The sequence below is a fragment of the Staurois parvus genome, unplaced genomic scaffold, assembly GCF_062004578.1.
Source record: "Staurois parvus isolate SC_StPar_1 unplaced genomic scaffold, SC_StPar_1.0 ptg000047l, whole genome shotgun sequence".
Classification (NCBI taxonomy): domain Eukaryota; kingdom Metazoa; phylum Chordata; class Amphibia; order Anura; family Ranidae; genus Staurois; species Staurois parvus.
Window position 1 is genome coordinate 1,799,973 of NW_028317843.1, and position 19,456 is coordinate 1,819,428.

Here is a 19,456-nt window from a genome sequence, read left to right on the forward strand (position 1 = left end):
TGTAAATCTAGTAAATGCCATTGAGGACATTTCAGAGAAGAAATCGGGGAATGTAATTTGAATATGGACAAATGGTGCTTTCTTATGATTGTAGGAGGAAGGACACAATTCTTGTCCTGACCCCCATTACCTTTCAGTGTAAAGTTTAGCCTTTTTATGTATCCTGAACATGTTGTTCTAGCAGATGGCTGTATTTTCTGTTTTACTTAACCACTTGAGGATATTTTAAACATAAGAAATATGTCCTAAAATACTTCAAAAAAGTTTTGTAATGGACACATATTGTATGTCCTGCTCCTGTAGAAGCGATACAATGAATCAATACGATTTTTAATTTTATGTATTAATTTATTCATACAATATGTATATCAAAAGTGTGTGTTTTTTTTCTAACAAGATGTATTCCTATTTACCCCCTTATCAATCCTTTGTTAACCTAGTTCAGCCCTAATTAACTCCTGGCTCCCCTTTTCCCCTTATTTATTTTTTTTTTCTGATAATTATTTTTTTAATTTCTCTTTTTTAATTCTCTTTTTTTTTTATTTGAATTTGTTTTGTTTTTTACATTTTTCACTGTCTCATACCAAAAAAAAATTAAAAAATACTTTACAAATACCTTTGCGAAGGTTTGTACCAAAAACATAATTTAAATGGCAGTAATTCTAGAATAAAATACTTTTTATTCATAGTAAAAAAATTTTTTAAAGAAAACAACACTGGTCAAAACAGGAATAAAAAACAAACAGTTTTATTTTCTATGGAAAGATGTAAAAAATGTAACAAAAAAAACCGCTCCCACCTAAAAAAAGAGAAAAATGCGGGTGTTGTTTTATTAACTTAAATAAAATGTATCACCAAAGAACCAGGCCTATAGTGGAAATGTAAAAACTGCTCTAGTCCAAAAAGGAGTATAAAGTAGCACTCAGAGCACACAGTAAAATAGTACACAGTTAACCCTTTGATCACCCCAGATGTTAACCCCTTCTTGCCCAGTGTCATTAGTACAGTTTTAGGGCTTTTTATTAGCAATTATTGCTGTATTGGATAACTGATTAACTGTCACTGACAGTTAATCAGTTATCCCCCAGTGTCAGAATGAAACGCTGAAGTCCCACAGTCCCGCTATAAGTTGCTGATCGACGCCATTACTAGTATATACAGTTGTGTTCAAAATAATAGCAGTCTGACATCACTAACCTGGTCAATCACTGTTTTTGGTAGAAATGATATTTCTACATGGCAAATAATTTACTAGCAGGTGTAGTAGACTAATAGAAATCCAACAGACCCAACAGTCATGGCATGCATGCTGCTGATTCTGTGTAATTGAATCACTAATTTAAAGAGCATGTTCAAAATAATAGCAGTGTGGAGTTCTATTAGGGAGGTCATTCATTCTTTGAAAAACAGGTGGCAATTATTGCCCTTATTTAAGGAAGGAAGGCAGCAAATGTTGTGCATGCTGGTTACAGTGCATTTCTCTCTGAAATGCTGAAGAAAATGGGTCGTTCCAGACATTGTTCAGAAGAACAGCGTACCTTGATTAAAAAGTTGATTGGAGAGGGAAAAACATATAAAGAAGTGCAGAAAATGATAGGCTGCTCAGCTAAACTGATTTAAAATGGGAACCAAAACCTGAAAGACGTGGAAGAAAGCGAAAAACTACCATTCGAATGGATAGAAGAATAGCCAAAATGGCAAGGACTCAGCCAACAATCAGCTCCAGGAAGATCAAAGAAGGTCTAAAGTTACCTGTGAGTACTGTTACAATTAGAAGATGCCTATGTGAAGCCAAACTATCTGCAAGAAGCCCCCGCAAAGTCCTACTGTTGAAAAAAAGACGTGCTGAAGAGTTTACAATTTGCCAAAGAGCACATTGACTGGCCTAAAGAGAAATGGCGCAACATTTTGTGGACTGATGAAAGTAAGATTGTTCTTTTTGGGTCTAGTGGCCGGAGACAGTTTATCAGACGACCCCCAAACACTGAATTCAAGCCACAGTACACTGTGAAGACAGTGAAGCATGGTTGCGCAAGCATCATGATATGGGGATGTTTCTCATACTACGGTGTTGGGCCTATTTATCGCATACCAGGGGTCATGGATCAGTTTGAATACATCAGAATACTTGAAGAGGTCATGCTGCCTTATGCTGAAGAGGAAATGCCCTTGAAATGGGTGTTCCAAAAAGACTACGACCCCAAACACACCAGTAAATGTGCAACATCTTGGTTCCAGACTAACAAGATTGACGTTATGGAGTGGCCAGCCCAAGCCCCGGATCTTAATCCAATAGAAAACTTGTGGGGTGACATCAAAAATGCAGTTTCTGAGGAAAAACCAAGAAATAGAGAAGAACTGTGGAATGTAGTCCAATCATCCTGGGCTGGAATACCTGTTCACAGGTGCCAGAAGTTGGTTGACTCCATGCAACACAGATGTACAGCAGTTCTCAGAAACAGTGCTTATACAACTAAATATTAAGTGATTCAAAGGAAAGCAAAATCTTCAAACATTTTTCAGTTTATATAGTGAATGTTTGAGTTTGTAAAGAAGAATACAAACACTGCTATTTTTTTGAACCGTCTAATATTCACTTTTCTTCAATTTGTTTTGAGGAACTACACAAATTTGATATATTTTTCTACATGTTTTGATGTGGAATAGATTGTGTAGTGTTCCCAATGCATTTGTGTGTATGGAAATAAAAGCTATTAGAAGGATTTTGAGCTTTATTCACTTTTTTCAACACGCTGCTATTATTTTGAACACAACTGTGTATATATATATATATATATATATATATATAAAAAATTCCAGTATCTATACTGCCATTTGTAGACGCTATAACTTTCACGTAAACGTTAATTTGCACGTATTGAGATTTTTTTTTTAGCAAAGACGTAGCAGAATACATTTTGGCCTAAATTTATGGAAAAAGTAGATTTTTAAAACATTTTTACTGACTGTTTAATAGCAAAAAGTAAAAAATATTGTTTTTCTCAAAATCTGCTTTTTTATAGTGCAAAAAATAAAAACCGCAGAGGCGATCAAATACCACCAAAAGAAAGCTCTATTTGTGGGAAAAAAGGACATATGGGTGCAGTGTTAAATGACCACGCAATTGTCAGTTAAAATAATACAGTGCCATATCGCAAAAAATGGCCTGGTTAGGAAGGGGGGTAAATCCTCTAGAGGGCAAGTGGTTAAGGAGCGTTTCTTAATGAATTACACCCCTTTGGGGTTTTTTTGCCAAAACGATGTCCATTATTTTACCAAAATCAAATGCAGTAAAATATTGCTTAGTGGATTGTCCCCACAGTCTTTCAAAGTACCAAGTAGCTAATATAAAGCACTGATATAACTGCTTTTTAATGTGTACATTTTGAGTGTTAAAAACTTTCCTATGTCTCGAAAAAATTACTTTTACTGAGTATGGCCCCAACCCATTCCATTTGAAACATATGTGTCTGAACCCTTTAGAAAATTTCTGGTCATTCTTCTAATTAATTCAATGGGTTTTCATAAAATGAATGCTTGGGGTGATTGTAGCTGTATTAGTGCACTTGCAGCAGAAACAATTGAGTACTGTCCATGATACTTTCATATTTGCACTAACATACAATTTTCAGGACAAGCTTTTGGGATATGTCCCCTACTTAAAGGTCCAAGCAGTTCTAATACACAAAGTTTTCACAGAATGTAAAAAAAAAAAGATGATCTCTGAGGAAAAAAAGCACAAACACACAAACAAATGTTTTTTTTCCCCTCAGAGATTGTCTGTTTATTTTAAAGTTCTGATAAAACTTTGTATATTGGTTCTGCTTGGACCTTGAAGAAGTGGACATACCCCGAAAGCTTCTTCTGAAAAAGTGTATGTTAGTGCAAATAAAAAAAGTATCATGGACAGTACTCAATTGTTTCTGCATAAAATGAATCTTTCTTTTTGCTACAGAAAGGACTAATTTGGAGATTTATGGCTAAAATTACAAAGAATGATTACAGATTATAATTTTCCTGATCCGATTTTTTTTCCTACAAAGCAGACTGTCTCAGGGTGTTAGCTGGAATTCTGTGGTGTATTATTCCAACTCATCTCTTTAAACTTTATTTGCAATGGTGACATTTATTGAAATGTTGTATCACGGACCATTGAGCTTGCTTGTTCATTTGGCATTCACTCTGAAAGGGTCACGTAAAAGGGAGATTTTGATGCTGTGGATTTGAAGATGGTTAGCAGTGTTTATTTGTAAATGGGAGGCAGTTCAGGCATACCAACAAAGCTTTAATGGAAACAGCTTATTGCTTCCTTCTGTATCTTATTTATGTTACAAAAATCTAATGAGTTACTGTACTTCTTTCTACTTGTCAAGAGATTGGGATTTTTTTTTGTTTACTTTGCAAAATATTTGTATATCTCTAGAAATGAGGAAATCAACCTGCCAATATGAAAGTGCAATCTGTATAGGGCTCATTGAAGCAAGATGCAGATTTGCAAACATCATTTTAACTGCTTCTATTTAATGGCACTGGCTTTTATCTTTGTCTTTTAAAGCTGAACTCCTGGCATTCATAAAACACGCAGGTTAATGCTGCTCAGTATTCTTGAACACATTGTTACATTTATTATATTATAATTAAACAGAATTTATACAGTGCCCACAGTTTGTGCAGCGCTTTACAATATAAAGGGAAACAGTACAGTTACAATACAAGTGGGTTAAGAGGGCCCTGTTTATAAGAGCTTACAATCTAATAGAGTGAGGCATGTGGTACAACAGGTAATTGCTGTGAGGGATGAGCTAATGGAAGAAGTAAAGGATAAGTTCATCTTTGGGAACATGTTACATGTTCCATCCTAAAAATGGGTGGAACAAGTAACATGTTCCCACTGCTGCAGCTGCTGCTTGCTGCCCCCCCTCCTTGTGACAGCAGTACGGGGTAAATTCCACCCACACAGCTGTGTCATTCATTCACAGTGTTCTGTGAATGAATTAACTACAAGTCCCACCATCCTTAGGGGCTGTCGGCTTGTAGTTCTCAATGAACTACCATGGAGCTGTGAAGCACCCTGGTAGTTCATTGATTCTTCCTGTCAGTAAATCTGGGATGTACGGGCAAGAAGACAGGTTTGCAGGAGGCCTGCATGGCACCATCAATCTGCTGATCGCTGGTGCAATGCTTTTCAGGCTCCTTCAACCAAAAATAATAAATGCACATTTTTTTCACCTGCAAAAAATGTGCACTCATTATTTTTGGTCAAAAGGTGAACTTATCCTTTAAAAGGCTAAGGTGGGATAGGCTTACCTGAAGAAATGAATTTTCATGGATCACCTAAAGGTGGCCGGAGAAGGAGATAGCTGGACAGATTGAGGCAAAGAGTTGCAGAGGATGGGGGAGGCTCTAGAGAAGTTCCAGAGATGAGCATGGGAGGAAGAGGCGAGAGTTAGAGAACAGGAGTTGTTGGGATGGTTTTGGACGATATTTTTGGTGATATTTGGAGACAAAATTGGTGATGTAACTCGGGGCAGAGTTGTGAATGGCTCTGTATATTGTTAGTATTTTGAATTTAGTTTGTTGGATAATTGGAAGCCAGTGGATGGATTGGCAGAGAGAGGTGGCAGACATTGAGTGGTTGGTAAGGTAGATGAATCTGGCAACAGCATTCATGATAATCTAAGATGGGGATAGCCTGCATAGAGGCAGGCCTATGAGAAGAATGTTGCAATAGTCAAGGCAAGAGATAACAAGGCAGTGAATGAGTATCTTGGTGGTTTAAATGCAAGCAGTGTAAGTACCTACCTTTGACATGATATCTGAGTCTTGCAGTCCATGTACAGCAGAGCTCAGTCTAGGAGAGGTAAAAGCAATGCAAGAAGCCAATCAGTTGTGCTGGTGCAGTCATGTGCTAACATCAAGTATGTTAATAGGAGGAGAGAGCACCATGAAAGAAAGATGAGCTTATCAGTGTGCTGCTTTTCCTTTCATTGTCTAGCCATAGGCTGCAGAAGGGAAGAGACTTGAAATTGTTATTTAACTGTAATAAAGATGAAAATTAGGTATCCTGCCTGCCAGAGTGGGCAGTGCTTTGTAATAGAGCTGTGTATTTCCCAGTACAGACTGGATAGGAATACAAATCTTTTGGCAAGTAAAAAAATATATATATATGTTTTAATGTTTATAATAAAAATGGTGAATTCACCCACACACTGCTGAGTTTGACAAGTATGCAGGGATGGGCCTGTGCCGGGGTCTGCACCTGTCCTTATGTACCTATCATACTCGGCTTTGCAAATGAGTCCATGCACCCAATGTGTGTAAATTCACTAATATGCCTGCACTTAGCTCAGCACTAGGATAGAAAAATAAACAAGAGGCTCTTCACTCTGTAGACTGAAAGAGCCCTAAAAGCAAAATACAAAAGGCAGTGACATTAAATATCCATAGACCAGACTTGAAGTTTGTAAATTTCAATCTCCACAAGAGTGAGATCCTTAAGGGTATTAGTCCATATACCTTTCGGTATTAGGCTGCTGCTTAAAGAAGGCAACCTAAAATATGTAGCGCACTTTTCAGTAAACGAGCCCCATACTGACATGGTCCAGAGTCTTCTAAACCACAGAAGCCCCATCCGTTGAATAGAGTATGTGCAATTTTCCTTATAGTATACAGCACTCGTATAATTCATACAAAAATATGATATATTATATCTCTATGTAAACACAATTACATATAAAGTGCTCTATAGTCCCTAAAGTGCAACATATAGTGCTTCTTAAAAAAAAGTCATTTTTTTCTTCCATACGTGCAATAACGTGCTTCATGCAAGAAAATGGTGTAAAATTAAATCTTATTGCTTGAATACTGCCTTCAGTGGTTTCCAGTTTACCACTGTGCACCACCATTTCGGAAAATTCACCATACAGCCATGGCCTTCTCACTTATGAGTTGGTCTAGATGCACTTTGCTATGGATTCCCCAGTCTGCTAAACCATCTCCAGGAATATACCTTTTTGCTTTCAAAGTGTTACCAGGAACATCATAAAACTGGGAGGGAAAGAGACTCCAATAGTGTAAAACCTTTTTATTAAAACCACTCATCATACTTAAAAACATCCGCTTTTGCGCTCATATTATATTCCGCCCTGCACTTGGGTAAGCTTGCCTATTTTCATCATGGGTCAGCTCCACTAAGACTAGTGTGGGTCGTTCCACTATACAGATGCATCTCATCACTTCCCGGTCTCCCCACCGGGTCGGGATGACGTCATTTCCTGTAGTTCCGCCACGACATATGTTTTGTTGTAATGATATCTTCAGGAGGCGTTACAGGAACTTGTCAGATTACTCTCTTTAAATACTGGCTATTAACCATTTATATGCTGAGTGAGGGATTAACCCAGTAGCAGGTTGTGCTTGACCCCCTGGATGGGTCAGAGCACCGTGAAAGAGGCTCAGCATGACAGCAGGATCTTGGTGAATAAAGTTGTGCTTTATTTACAAGTCTGGTGAACACACGTTGCATATAGTCTAAATAGCAAAAAAATACAAACAGAAAATAAAGCCTTGCCACACTGGGCGTCTAACTGCAAACACAGGTTTCCTATCTAGCTGTCTGAATACAGCTTACCGCTGCTTAGACACAGGGTGTTCACACAGTCTAAGATCATACAGATTTTCTCTCACCACAGGATGGTTTGGTTGCTCCCCAGTCTGTCCTGCATAGCAAACTGGTTCCAAGTTGGAGCATTCTCTCTATGCAGCCTGAGAGTTTTAGAGAGCCCAGAGTCCTTAACTCACTAGAGCTGAGCTCATATTATCATCAGTGAGCTAAACAGGCTCACTACACAGCACAAGAGGAGAAACAGTCTGTGTAGAGTATGAACCTGGGACAAATGTATCTCCCATCCTGAACACATCCCCTAGTTCTTCCTGACCTCCTTTCATTTATTTTTATAAATCAATTCTCTTTTCATTGATTAGCAAAAGGTCACCAATGGCTTATTCAATGTCAGATATTTACTACAAATATTAAATATTTTACTCAATGTGAACTTACCTAAATTACCTACAATTCAATCTATTCAATATATACTGATTCAATCACTTCTGTTTCAATCTATGCAATATATATCAGTCAATGTATGGTTCCTTGAGATAGATCATGAAATTAATATCAAACTGGTGACATTCTGCTACAAATTAATATTACAACAACCATATTATGAGCTCTTATGTGTAATTTATCTGCTTCCTAAAGGTTTGTTGGTACCTCCTTGCGGTAAGCTAGGGTCCATTGCGCCATGTAACCACTATGCAGGAAAAGTTGAAATAAACAAAAAATTATTAGTTTTAAATAACTTTCTAATAAATAAAGTTAACCTCTCTGCTATTTATCAATTTATATATTAAAAAACACATATATTTGCACTAGATCTCCTATTCAAGATTTGAAATCAAGGGGAAATAATTACTCATATCTTTCAATGCCATAATTTTTAGAACCTTCATCCTTTAAGTATGTTCCTGTCACCAGCCCTCTAAAAAGTTTTCAATAGGAATATGTAAAATTATTTACTTGAGAACTTGACTCTCAGATGACAGAGCTGGGTTGGAAGGTGGGTTGTCTCCCTTCTGGAGTTATGAAGAACAGTAAAGATCTTCAATTGAGTGAACACCTATTCTAATATTTCCAACTGCAGTGTATTTTCAATGTGTAAGTCAGTTAAAAAGAGTATGACCTTTATTTCTACTTTATTTGTAGGTGATGCTTCAGGTTGGTGTGGAGATCCAGGTGTACCTGCACATGGGTCTAGAGAAGGTACAGAATTTCGAACAAAGAGCTTAATGCGATTCACCTGTGATGTTGGATACATGCTTCATGGTTCTGAAGATAGGACATGTCTAAGCAATGGATCATGGGCTGGAAGACAACCAGAATGTAAAGGTAAGCTTACAAAGCAGGCCAAATCTGAAATGGTTTTTACTCCACTTCTTGTCCTAATTGTCTTAACAATAGTAAGGAAATCCCCATGAAGACAGCAACAAAAACCTACAAAATTATCTACCCTGCCATATGGTCAATAGATCTAAGATACAAGGAGTCTTCAAAAAGTTTCCGTACTTTTATCCATATATACAGTATATGTTAAAAAACGTGCAGAAACTTTTTGAAAAACCCTTATGCAAGCACAGTGTACATTATCATACAACTAGTTATAAAGTACACAGCTGAGGCGCATATAACAAAGTGTTAATAATTGTACTGCTAAGGATACTGTGAGGATATCTGTATGTGAATAAGCCAACATATACAGTATAAGGTACCAACAAAAATGTCAATAGCCAGCCTTCTCTTTTTATGTTGTATTTACTTCAAAAACTTTCAGTGAGATAGCAGCTCTTGTTAATACTTGGGGTAATATTTCCTTTATCTGTAATTAATCAATTAGATTGATCGATTAAAGTCATAGTAACATTATAATAATTAATTATTGGATTCAAAGTGGAATTAAAACCCTTATGAGCCTTAACACTGTCTCCTCCCCCTCTTAACACCTTTGCTATCTAGCCTGTGTAAGAAAGGTGTATATACTTAAAGAAGTACTCCAGGATAGGCAAAAAAATAACTCATTAGTATACCCCCCTAAACAAAACATGAAACAGTTAATAAAATATAGAAAATGCTTACCATTTAGGAGTAAAGTCTAATTACATGTTCATGACCTCATTTCTGTAATTCAAAAGATAACAGCATCTGCTTTGCCAAGGAGGAGGGATTACATTATATCCTCTCCTCTCTCTCTCTACAGTAATCGGAAACTACAGATCCCATCAAACACAGGGAATTGTAGTGAATGTTAGTGGGCACATTAGGCCTGTACATGTTGAATGTGTCTGAGAGTCTCGGTCTGCCCACCACTGCAAGTGGGACTGAATTACATCACTGCGTCCTGGAGAAAGAACTACATAAGGGATATGCCAAGATCAGTGGCTGTGGGAATGGAAGTCATTGCAGTCACTGTTCTTACAAACAGGAAGCCAAAGAGAATTTATAGTTTGATTTAAAAATGAATAGGCTATTTCAGAGCAACTACTAATTTAGCCAGAAGATGGATGACATTCAGTGAAGGTAGAAAATCAGCAACAAGGACATGTAAAAAAGTGTTTGCCTTTCTGCTTTTGGTTGTAAAGGCAGCAGGTTTTGTATCTTAATATATTCTCTACTAAATATTTACCTGAGCCTGATCTTGATCCAATGCTGTGCCCAAGAGCAGCAGCTCTCTCCTCTCCCTCACTTCACTGGACATAGAGACATCCCGCTGCTAGCAATAACAGCCCATGGGGGGGAGTGGGGGCTGGGGCGAGCCACATTGTGTGTACCAATGGATACAAAGAGCCTGGCTCTGGATCAAGCCCCCACACAAGCAATGGGAGGAACCAGGATGACCAGAAAGGGACTCCAAAAGATCAGGGCTGCTCTGTGCAAAATCTGTGCAAAACCATTGCAGAGAGCAGGAAAGTATAATATGTTTGTTATTTAAAAGAAAACTAGTTTTACAATCACTAACACCATTCCGCTTACTTGATCCCACTCCCATGTGTCAGCCAGTGCAGCTTCAGGGGAGAGGAGGAAGTGACGACAATGGAGGGGTCATTGAAGCCTATGGGTGACACCACACTCCCAGGCATTACCAGTCATTGTCGGAGCACGCGCTCCTTTCCCCTGCAACCGGCACTGGCTAACACAGGAATGATCATGTGACTGGACTTAAGCTGCCTGAAAAAAGGGAAAGTATACAGATCTTTCTTACACAGGTTAGTCAGAAAAGGTATTCGGATGTGGGAGGGAACAGTTTTAACAGTATTTAGGTTTTGGTGGATATCCTACTTTAAGCCATCAGTGATGTATTTTAGGTCCATAAGGGTTCTTAAAACATAACCATGTACATTGTATGGCCACTTTACCTTTACACCTACCTACATGACTACAAAATTAATTGGACACCCCTCCATCCCTTATGCTACGGCATACAAATAACAGGTTGGGGAAGCCACTTACATCAAGACTATTTGGCAAGTGTAGAGGAACTCACATCACCTGCATCTGAACCCTATTAAGCACATTTGGGATGAATGAAAATGCCAATAGCTGTCCATAATCAGTACCTAATCTCACAAATGATTTTTTGGATGAATGAACAGCTACCTAAGAACAGACTCTGAGAGCTCCGGTATAGTCTTCCTAGAACATGGTAGGCTGTTATTGCTGCAAAGGATCTAAATAATTTTGGAATGGATATCTTAAAAGCTCAAATAGATGTGATAGTCAAGTGTTCAGAAACTTTTGGCTATAGAGTGTAATTTGTGCATGGTTGTTAAATACTATAGCTATTGAACTTGTGAGGGGGCACAAACTGAAAGGCTTCATGTTGAGGAGTTTGGTGCCACCATACAAATGAATAAAATAAAAACATTTTCTTTCACAGAATGAGCAACACTCACAGGGTCATAATTGGGCAGACATGCTGAGCGGTGATTAAGTAAACCAATGAATTCAGCCAAAGATCACATTGCTAGTGACATCTGTAAGTTTTTTGCAAGGATTCTGTAGAGTTACTACAATTACTTGAATGATTTTTGAAGAGAATTGAATCTCCAGCATTGTACTGCACATCATTTTCTGATGTCTTCTAGGAGCTTGTATTCACTTTATCTTTATGACTCTATCTGCACTTCAAGATTTTCATCTCTTTTTAAACAAGGTGGCTTATTTTTCAAATCTTCATTTAACATGCTGCCTGCCGCACAGCTTCCACTGCTGCTTTTAAGCATACCTTGAGATGGATAAAAATCTGTCTTAAATCCTGAGAGAAACAGACTAGCCTGGCTATACTACACGGCTCTGTTTCATCTCAGTTGTAACCAACATAAAGGCAAATATAGCATTGTGCTCTCTGCTTTTATCTTTAGCATCGCACAAGTTCTACGGGTTGTTTAGTTTAGTTGACATGAAACTTGATTAGAATCCCATCAATCTTAAAAATACATCAAGCGATAGGCACTTGAAGTTACATGCAAATCTTGAATTTTACAGTAAAAACTGATTTGGCTCCACTTATCAACAATCCTTACTGTGGGTCTTGGTATGTAAAGGGTGGCCTCACTGACCAATAGAAGGCTATAAATACAGATAGGTCAAGGTCATTTTTCACAGAAGTTGAAATGTGCCCAGATCTTCAGTTTCCTATATGCCTGGATCTGCTGACTTTTTTTGACATACTCATACATGTTTCATCATCTGATTAATTTGAATTGTGAGAGGTTTACTTTAAGCTGTCATTAGTGCCTTTCTTCAAAGCCATGAGCTAGTGGCAAAATGTGTTTTCCTGTCATTTGTGGCTATTGGCTCTAGTGATCTTTGCTAAACTTTTACGCATGGCTTATAGCCTTGTGCATTCAATTAATATGCCAGCTCAGACTGGTCCCAGAATCTGCAAAATGTTTGAAAATGATTGTGCTCTTAAGCAGCTAAGTGCTAAAAGCTCTATATATCTTATGTTCTCCTGTCATTTGCAGAAACTGGGAGTGACAATCTAAACATGACACATTTTGCTATGCATTAGCAAAAAGTTTTTGTTACCCATTGTCTGTGTTTTTGTTGGTCAAATAATGCTAGCTCTTACTTGAAGAATGTCCTAATTCACTAAATATTTCAGTTTTTTTTCTGTACTGGGAAAGCTGTCATATAGTAAATTTTCACAGTGCACATTAAAGGAGAAGTATGGCCAAAGTTCTTTTGACCATACTTCTGAAGGTCACAGGAGTGTACTTAGTTCTGAGCTGCTGTGACCCATATTCACAGAACCATTGAAGTTCTGCAGGGATCCTGACAATGATGTCAAGATCTGCCCTGGTGACTGATCAGCAGCTGGCTCAGCCTCTCAGCATGCTGCTGAGAGGCTGTGCAAGCCTCTCCCGCCCCCTTCACAGTCTGGTTTTCCATTTAGCGCTGGAGGAGTAGAGCAGAGAGTGGAGACTAATAGTCTCTGCGCTGTGCTCATAGCAGACCTGAGAACTGACCTATTAGTGGTCTTTGACTGCTCAATTGTCGGTGTAGAAGTGGGGAGGTGGGGACAGGTGCAGCATCCAATTGATGCTGCATCCTTCTAAGTAAGAATGCAAATTTTTTGTTAAATCCCACACTTCTCTTTTAAAGTGTATGTCAGCCTAAAAAAGTTCCTTGCATTCTTCATAAACTCCCTTTAAGTCAATTACAGTGGATGAACTTTGGTTCCCTTTATCATGATGCTTGCGCAACCATGCTTCACTGTCTTCACAGTGTACTGTGGCTTGAATTTAGTGTTTGGGGGTCGTCTGGCAAACTGTCTCCGGCCACTAGACCCAAAAAGAACAATCTTACTTTCATCAGTCCACAAAATGTGGCGCCATTTCTCTTTAGGCCAGTCAATGTGCTCTTTGGCAAATTGTAACCTCTTCAGCACATGTCTTTTTTTCAACAGTGGGACTTTGCAGGAGCTTCTTGCAGATAGCTTGGCTTCACATAGGCGTCTTCTAATTCTAACAGTACTCACAGAGAACTTTAGACCTTCTTTGATCTTCCTGGAGCTGGTTGTTGGCTGAGTCCTTGCCGTTTTGGCTATTCTTCTATCCATTTGAATGGTAGTTTTTCGCTTTCTTCCACGTCTTTCAGGTTTGGTTACCATTTTAAAGTATTTGCGATCATTTTAGCTGAGCAGCCTATCATTTTCTGCACTTCTTTATATTTATATTGAATTTTTTTTAGAGGAACAACACAAATTTGATCTATTTTTCTTCATGTTTTGATTTGGAATAGAATGTGTAGTGTTCCCAATGCATTTGTGTGTATGGAAATAAAAGCTATTAGAAGGATTTTGCGCTTTAGTCACTTTTTTCAACACACTGCTATTATTTTGAACACAACTGTAAATGTATCCTTACCTCTTGCAGTGTAGGGGCAGCGCCAAAGCAAGGGAGTATTTTCACTTTTCCTAGATTTCAGCATTAAAGAAACAACTGAACTGTATTTTGAAAAATGTATAAAACCAATATTTTAGTTTCAACTCAGTAAAACCATAATTTTGATAAGGAGCTTTGATATTTTAAATTATACAAATAACATTTAATAAGAGCTGATTTAGAAAGCAGCAGTATTCACTGAAAAAAAAGTGATTAGCCCGATGGTGTATTTGGAAGGCAATTACAGAATGAACGTACAGGTAGAATATACAACATGCTGATAATGCCCAAGTAAAATTCAACATTGTTTCCTAATGCTGCAAGGTTGCCATGCTATCCACTTTGCCATCATGCTTCCCACAGTTAAGCCTTTACAGCTACTTAAAATGTAATGACATAGGCACAGTACAGTTGGCCAGTGGCAATACATTGCATGAATGAACAAAGATCATACTCTGGTATGACCTACCCTTTCCCTGACATGAGTAAACGCTATTCTTGGCATGTTGAGTAATGTTATGTTTTCCAATTGGGCAATATCCTGGCTTGCACAAACTTATAAGAACAGAGACCTATATACGATTAAATAAAGGAAAACTGCTAGTGACTTTATGATTGCTGATTCTTGCTTTAAATATTTTTACAGGTTTAATGGTTAACAAGCCAGGTTTTTCTCAGTTAAGCTCCACATCTTTCAGTGAAACGGTTTAGACATTATGTTCTGAGGTGTCATTAAGTCATCTAATATATTTCACATAATCAACAGCTTAATGCTTTTCCAACCTTTCCCTGTGTAATTGAGCCAAGAAACAACAGTCCTGAAGGCAGCGAAATGTATTATGGATGTTTATTTACTTGCTGCAGGAATAAGTTGTCAATAATGAGAGAGGCAGTTAGATAATTCAATAATAATGGTGGTATACAATGAGTGACATGGCATCAATAATGGGGATTCAGGGCAACCTTGTCATAACAAACTCAATAATTAAGTACTGTCACAGACTATAAGTACGCTACATGCAACTATTGTGACAAATGTGTCGCTATACCTGCAATAAATAATGGAACTCCAAGTTGGCCAGTGTTGAAATTCAATTTCTCTGAAAAAAATATTTTGGGGTGAAAATGTACCATTGCTGCAGGAAGGAAGCTCATAATATGATGTTCTAAATGTGAATACTATTAATAATTATGATTATTATTATTATTATACAGGATTTATATATCGCCAACAGTTTGTGCAGCTTTTTACAACATGAGGACAAACAGTGCAGTTACAATACAATTCAATACAGGAAGAATCAGAAGGCCCTATTTGTTAGAGCTTATGGTCTAAAAGGGGATGGTCAAGTTAAACAAAAGGTAATAGCTGTGGGGGATCAGCTGATGGATAAAATAAAAATACAGTTGTTAGGTGGAGGCAGGATAGACTTCTCTGAATCTCCGAAGAAAAGGTTTTCAGAGATCTCCTAAAAGTGGACATAGTAGGTGATAGTTGGACAGGTTGGGGCAGGGAATTCCATAGGATTGGAGAGGAGAAGTCCTGGACTCAAGCATGGGAGAAGTTGACAAGGGAAAGAGAAAGCAGGAGGTCTTTGGAGGAATGAAGAGAGCAATTTAGTTGGTATTTTGAGACTGGGTTAGTGATGTAGCTGGGGGCCGAGTAGTGAATGGCTATGTAAGTTGTTGTTGTTAGTATTTTGAATTTAATTGGAGGGATTGCCAGAGATGGGTAGCAGACACTGAACAGTTGGTAAGGTGGATGAGCCTGGCAGCAGCATTCAAGATGGACTGGAGGGGGGATAGCCTATGTAAAGGTAACCCAATGAGGAGGGAGCTGCAGTAGTCGAGGCAAGAGAAAACCAGGGAGTGAATTAGAATCTTTCTGGTGTCATTGATTAAAAAGAGATGTATTCTGGAGATGTTGCAGAGGTTGAGGCGACAAGCTTCTGAAAGTGATTGGATGTGGAAAAAAAAAATGTTAGAAAACAAAATGAAGCAAATAATATCTTAGCATCATCTGGTATTATGGATAGTTTGATGTTCTTACTTCCCTTCTGCCTCTCAAAACTTTGTCCCATGCTTTCCAAAACACAAAACAAAACTGCATTTTTTATTTTTTGTGCTATAAAAAAAAATACCAACAATTTTGAGAAAAAAAAACAATATTTTTGACTTTTTGCTATAAAACATGTGCAGTAAAAAAATTTTAAAAAATCAAATTTCATTATAAATTTACACAAAAATGTATTCTGCTATGTCTTTGCTACAAAAAATCCAAATACGTGTAAATTAATTGGTTTACGGGAAAGCTGTAGCATTTACAAATGGCTGTTTATATACTGGGATTTTTATTTTTACTAGTAATGGCGGCAATCAGCGACTTATAGCAGGACTGTGGCGGACATTCTGACACTGGGGGGGAACTTACTTGGTGTTACTGACATCCCCAGTGACACCAATACAGTGATCAGTGCTAAAAAAAAAAGCATTGACACTGTACCAATGGCACTGGGCAGGAAGGGGTTAACATAAGGGGTGATCAAAGGGTTAACTGTGTGCTGGAAGTGTTCTACTAGGGTGCTGTGTCAGTGTGCTTCACTATAATCACACTGCTTTGGATGGCTGTGCTGTGCACAGCCATCCAAAGCAGTGTGCCCACGCTGACAAGGAGGAGAACTGTTAGTAAACAAAACAGTTCTCCTTCCCATCGGAGATCCTCAGAAATCACTGGGCGCCAGCGAGTAATCAATGGGTGGGACCCACACACACACACATATATATATATATATATATATATACACACACATGATTTTGGGCACCTGTGCTGCCCTGTAGTAGTATTTCTGCTATAGAGCATTTGAGAAGCAGTTAATAATGTGTTTGGAATGCTTTAAACCTACTTGTGAAATGCTAAAACAGGGATCTCCAAAATTTCTAAACCAAGCCAGTTTACTATCTTTTAGACTTTAAAGGGGGGGTGGATGGACTGTGGCCAGTGGGAATAGAAAATGCCCCAGCATTATTGGAAGTAAACAATGACTTGATGGTCAGTGGAAGTAAAAAATGTACATTAAATTATGTGGTCAGTAAGGGGGAAACTAGTGCCCCAACATTAATAATAGTGGGAGAAAAGGTGTTCTATCATCCATATCAGTGGAAAGAATAGTGCCCCAATGTTAGTATCAGTGGAAGTCATAGTGTTCCATCATTGATGTCAGTAGGAGGAATAATGTCCCATTGTTGGTGTCAGTGGGAGGAATAGTACCCCTTTCTTGGTGTCAGTGGAAGAAAGAAGTGCCCCATTGTTGGTGTGAGTGAGAGGAATAGTGCCTGATTGTTGGTGTCAGTAGAAGGAATAGTGCCTAGTATCAGTGGGAATAATAGTGCCCCAAGGCCCAGATAAAGGCAAGCAAAAGGCCACATCCAGCCTGTGGACTGCAGTTTGGAAACCATTGTACTGAAGAAAAAGTGACATTTAAAAAAAAAAAAAACATACCATTTAAGTCGGCCATATATGGATTGAAATTCAGCCGATGATCGTCCGAAATTCAGTTCATGTATGGGCAGGCTGATTGTACGCAAGTCGACAGTCCAGTCGGGTACAACCAGAATGTTGGATATTTTACAATTGATTACTGTTGTTGCCAATAGCAGCACTTATACCCCCTTCCTGCCTAGGCCAATTTCCAGCTTTCAGCGCTGTTGCACTTTGAATGACAATTGCGTGGTCTTGCAACACTGTACCCATATGAAATTTTTATCATTTTTTTGTGACAGATAGAACTTTATTTTGGTGGTATTTAATCACCTCTGGGTTTTTTATTTTTTCTTAGCAAACCACAAACTACAGAAAATTTTGAAAAAAAAACATTTTTTCTTAGTTTTTGTTATAACATTTTGTAAATAAGTGATTTTTCTCCTTCATTGATGAGCGCTAATGAGGCTGCAGTGATGGGCACTGATAGGCTGCACTGATGGAAACTGATAGGTGGCACTGATGAGGAGGCACTGGTAGGTGGCACTGATGGACATTGACAGGCATCACTGATGGGCACTGAAAGGCTACACTGATAGGCAGCAACGACTGGCACTGTTAGGCGGCGCTGATTGTCAGCACTGATAGGTGGCACTGATTGGTATTGATAGGTGGCACTGACTGGGACTGATGGGTGACACTGAAAGGCAGCTCAGATGGGCACTGATATGTGGCATTGATGTGCATTGGTAGGCACTGATATGTGGCATTGACGGGCACTGACAGATGGCACTGATGGACACTGATAGGTGGCACTTCTGGGGCTACACTGATCATCAGGGCACACTGATCATCAGTGCTCTGATGATCAGTGTACATGTCCCCTCCAAGGAATGCCGATTACCATCTCTCCTCGCCTCACAAGCTGACAGCTCGAGAGGAGAGAAATGCCAATAACCGGCATTTCCCTGTTTACATGTGATCAGCTGTGATTGGACATAGCTGATCACATGACCGAGCCGACATCTTCGGCTCTTTCCGTGGTTCGGTGATCTGCTGTGTCTGAGGGACACAGCACAACGCAAATCGCTGCGTGCTCTGGGAGAATGGGAGGACGTCATATGACGTCCTCCCAGAACGAGAGAACCACCTTGCATCCGTCATATTACTATATGGTGGGCAGGAGGTGGTTAAACATCTGTACCAGACTATCCTAATGAGCGTCTGGTATGGATTGTAAGAAGGGACCCCACTAAAAAACAAACAAGCAAACAAACAAAAATGCATGGAGTCTCTTTAAAACTTCTTACCAAACCCTTATCTTTGATGAGGGTCTGATTAGGTGTCAGTAATCTGGATATGACCGGAGATGTGTGGACTGACACAGGGATAACAGGCTTCAGGATCAATGTAAATAATATAATTTATTTGTGAGGCATACCAGTATACAAACGCACAGTGCAAGCAACAACCAAATAAAAAAAAACCTTCACCCAATATATACATGTGCAGAACAAAAGAGTAGTCAGGACTAGCCGGGGTCATACACAGTTGATCAAGCATGGGGCGCAGAGAGGCAGACAGGACACGGAGCAGATCACAGGAACAGGTAACAGGTTCAGGAAAACAGGATATCACAGGCACATGGGAACAAAACACCAAGGCACTGGTTACAGGCCTAATTTCTGTTTAAGTACACCTCCTGCAATCAGGTGATGGCTTGCTTGCAGGAGGTGAGATCCTGGCTGCTGAAAGGCACTCGCTGGTATGTCCTGGTACTGCAGCCCATAGAGAAGGTGAGCCAAAGGACCACCAGCGGTGAGCCCTTTCCTGACATAAGGATTCTAAAAGGAGACCTCCAAGGCCAGCAAAGCTTCATGGGACAAGTGCCTCTTCATATCCTTGTCCTGGTAGATCTGGGGGTCTGTAGGGGAAGAGAGAACTCATCCAAATCTGGAAGCCACTTTTCAAATAAGT

The 19,456-nt window shown here is 38.9% G+C and overlaps 1 protein-coding gene across 1 annotated transcript in view; it reads left to right on the forward strand.

Annotated features, from left to right (window-relative positions):
* The window catches only part of CSMD3 (CUB and Sushi multiple domains 3), a 1,455,553-nt gene that overhangs the window by 1,321,962 nt on the left and 114,135 nt on the right, over positions 1 to 19,456 (forward strand). Inside the window, exon 58 of the mRNA XM_089664334.1 lies at positions 8,765 to 8,947. Coding sequence (XP_089520460.1) covers positions 8,765 to 8,947 — 183 coding nt within the window. The remainder of the gene's footprint in view (positions 1 to 8,764; positions 8,948 to 19,456) is intronic.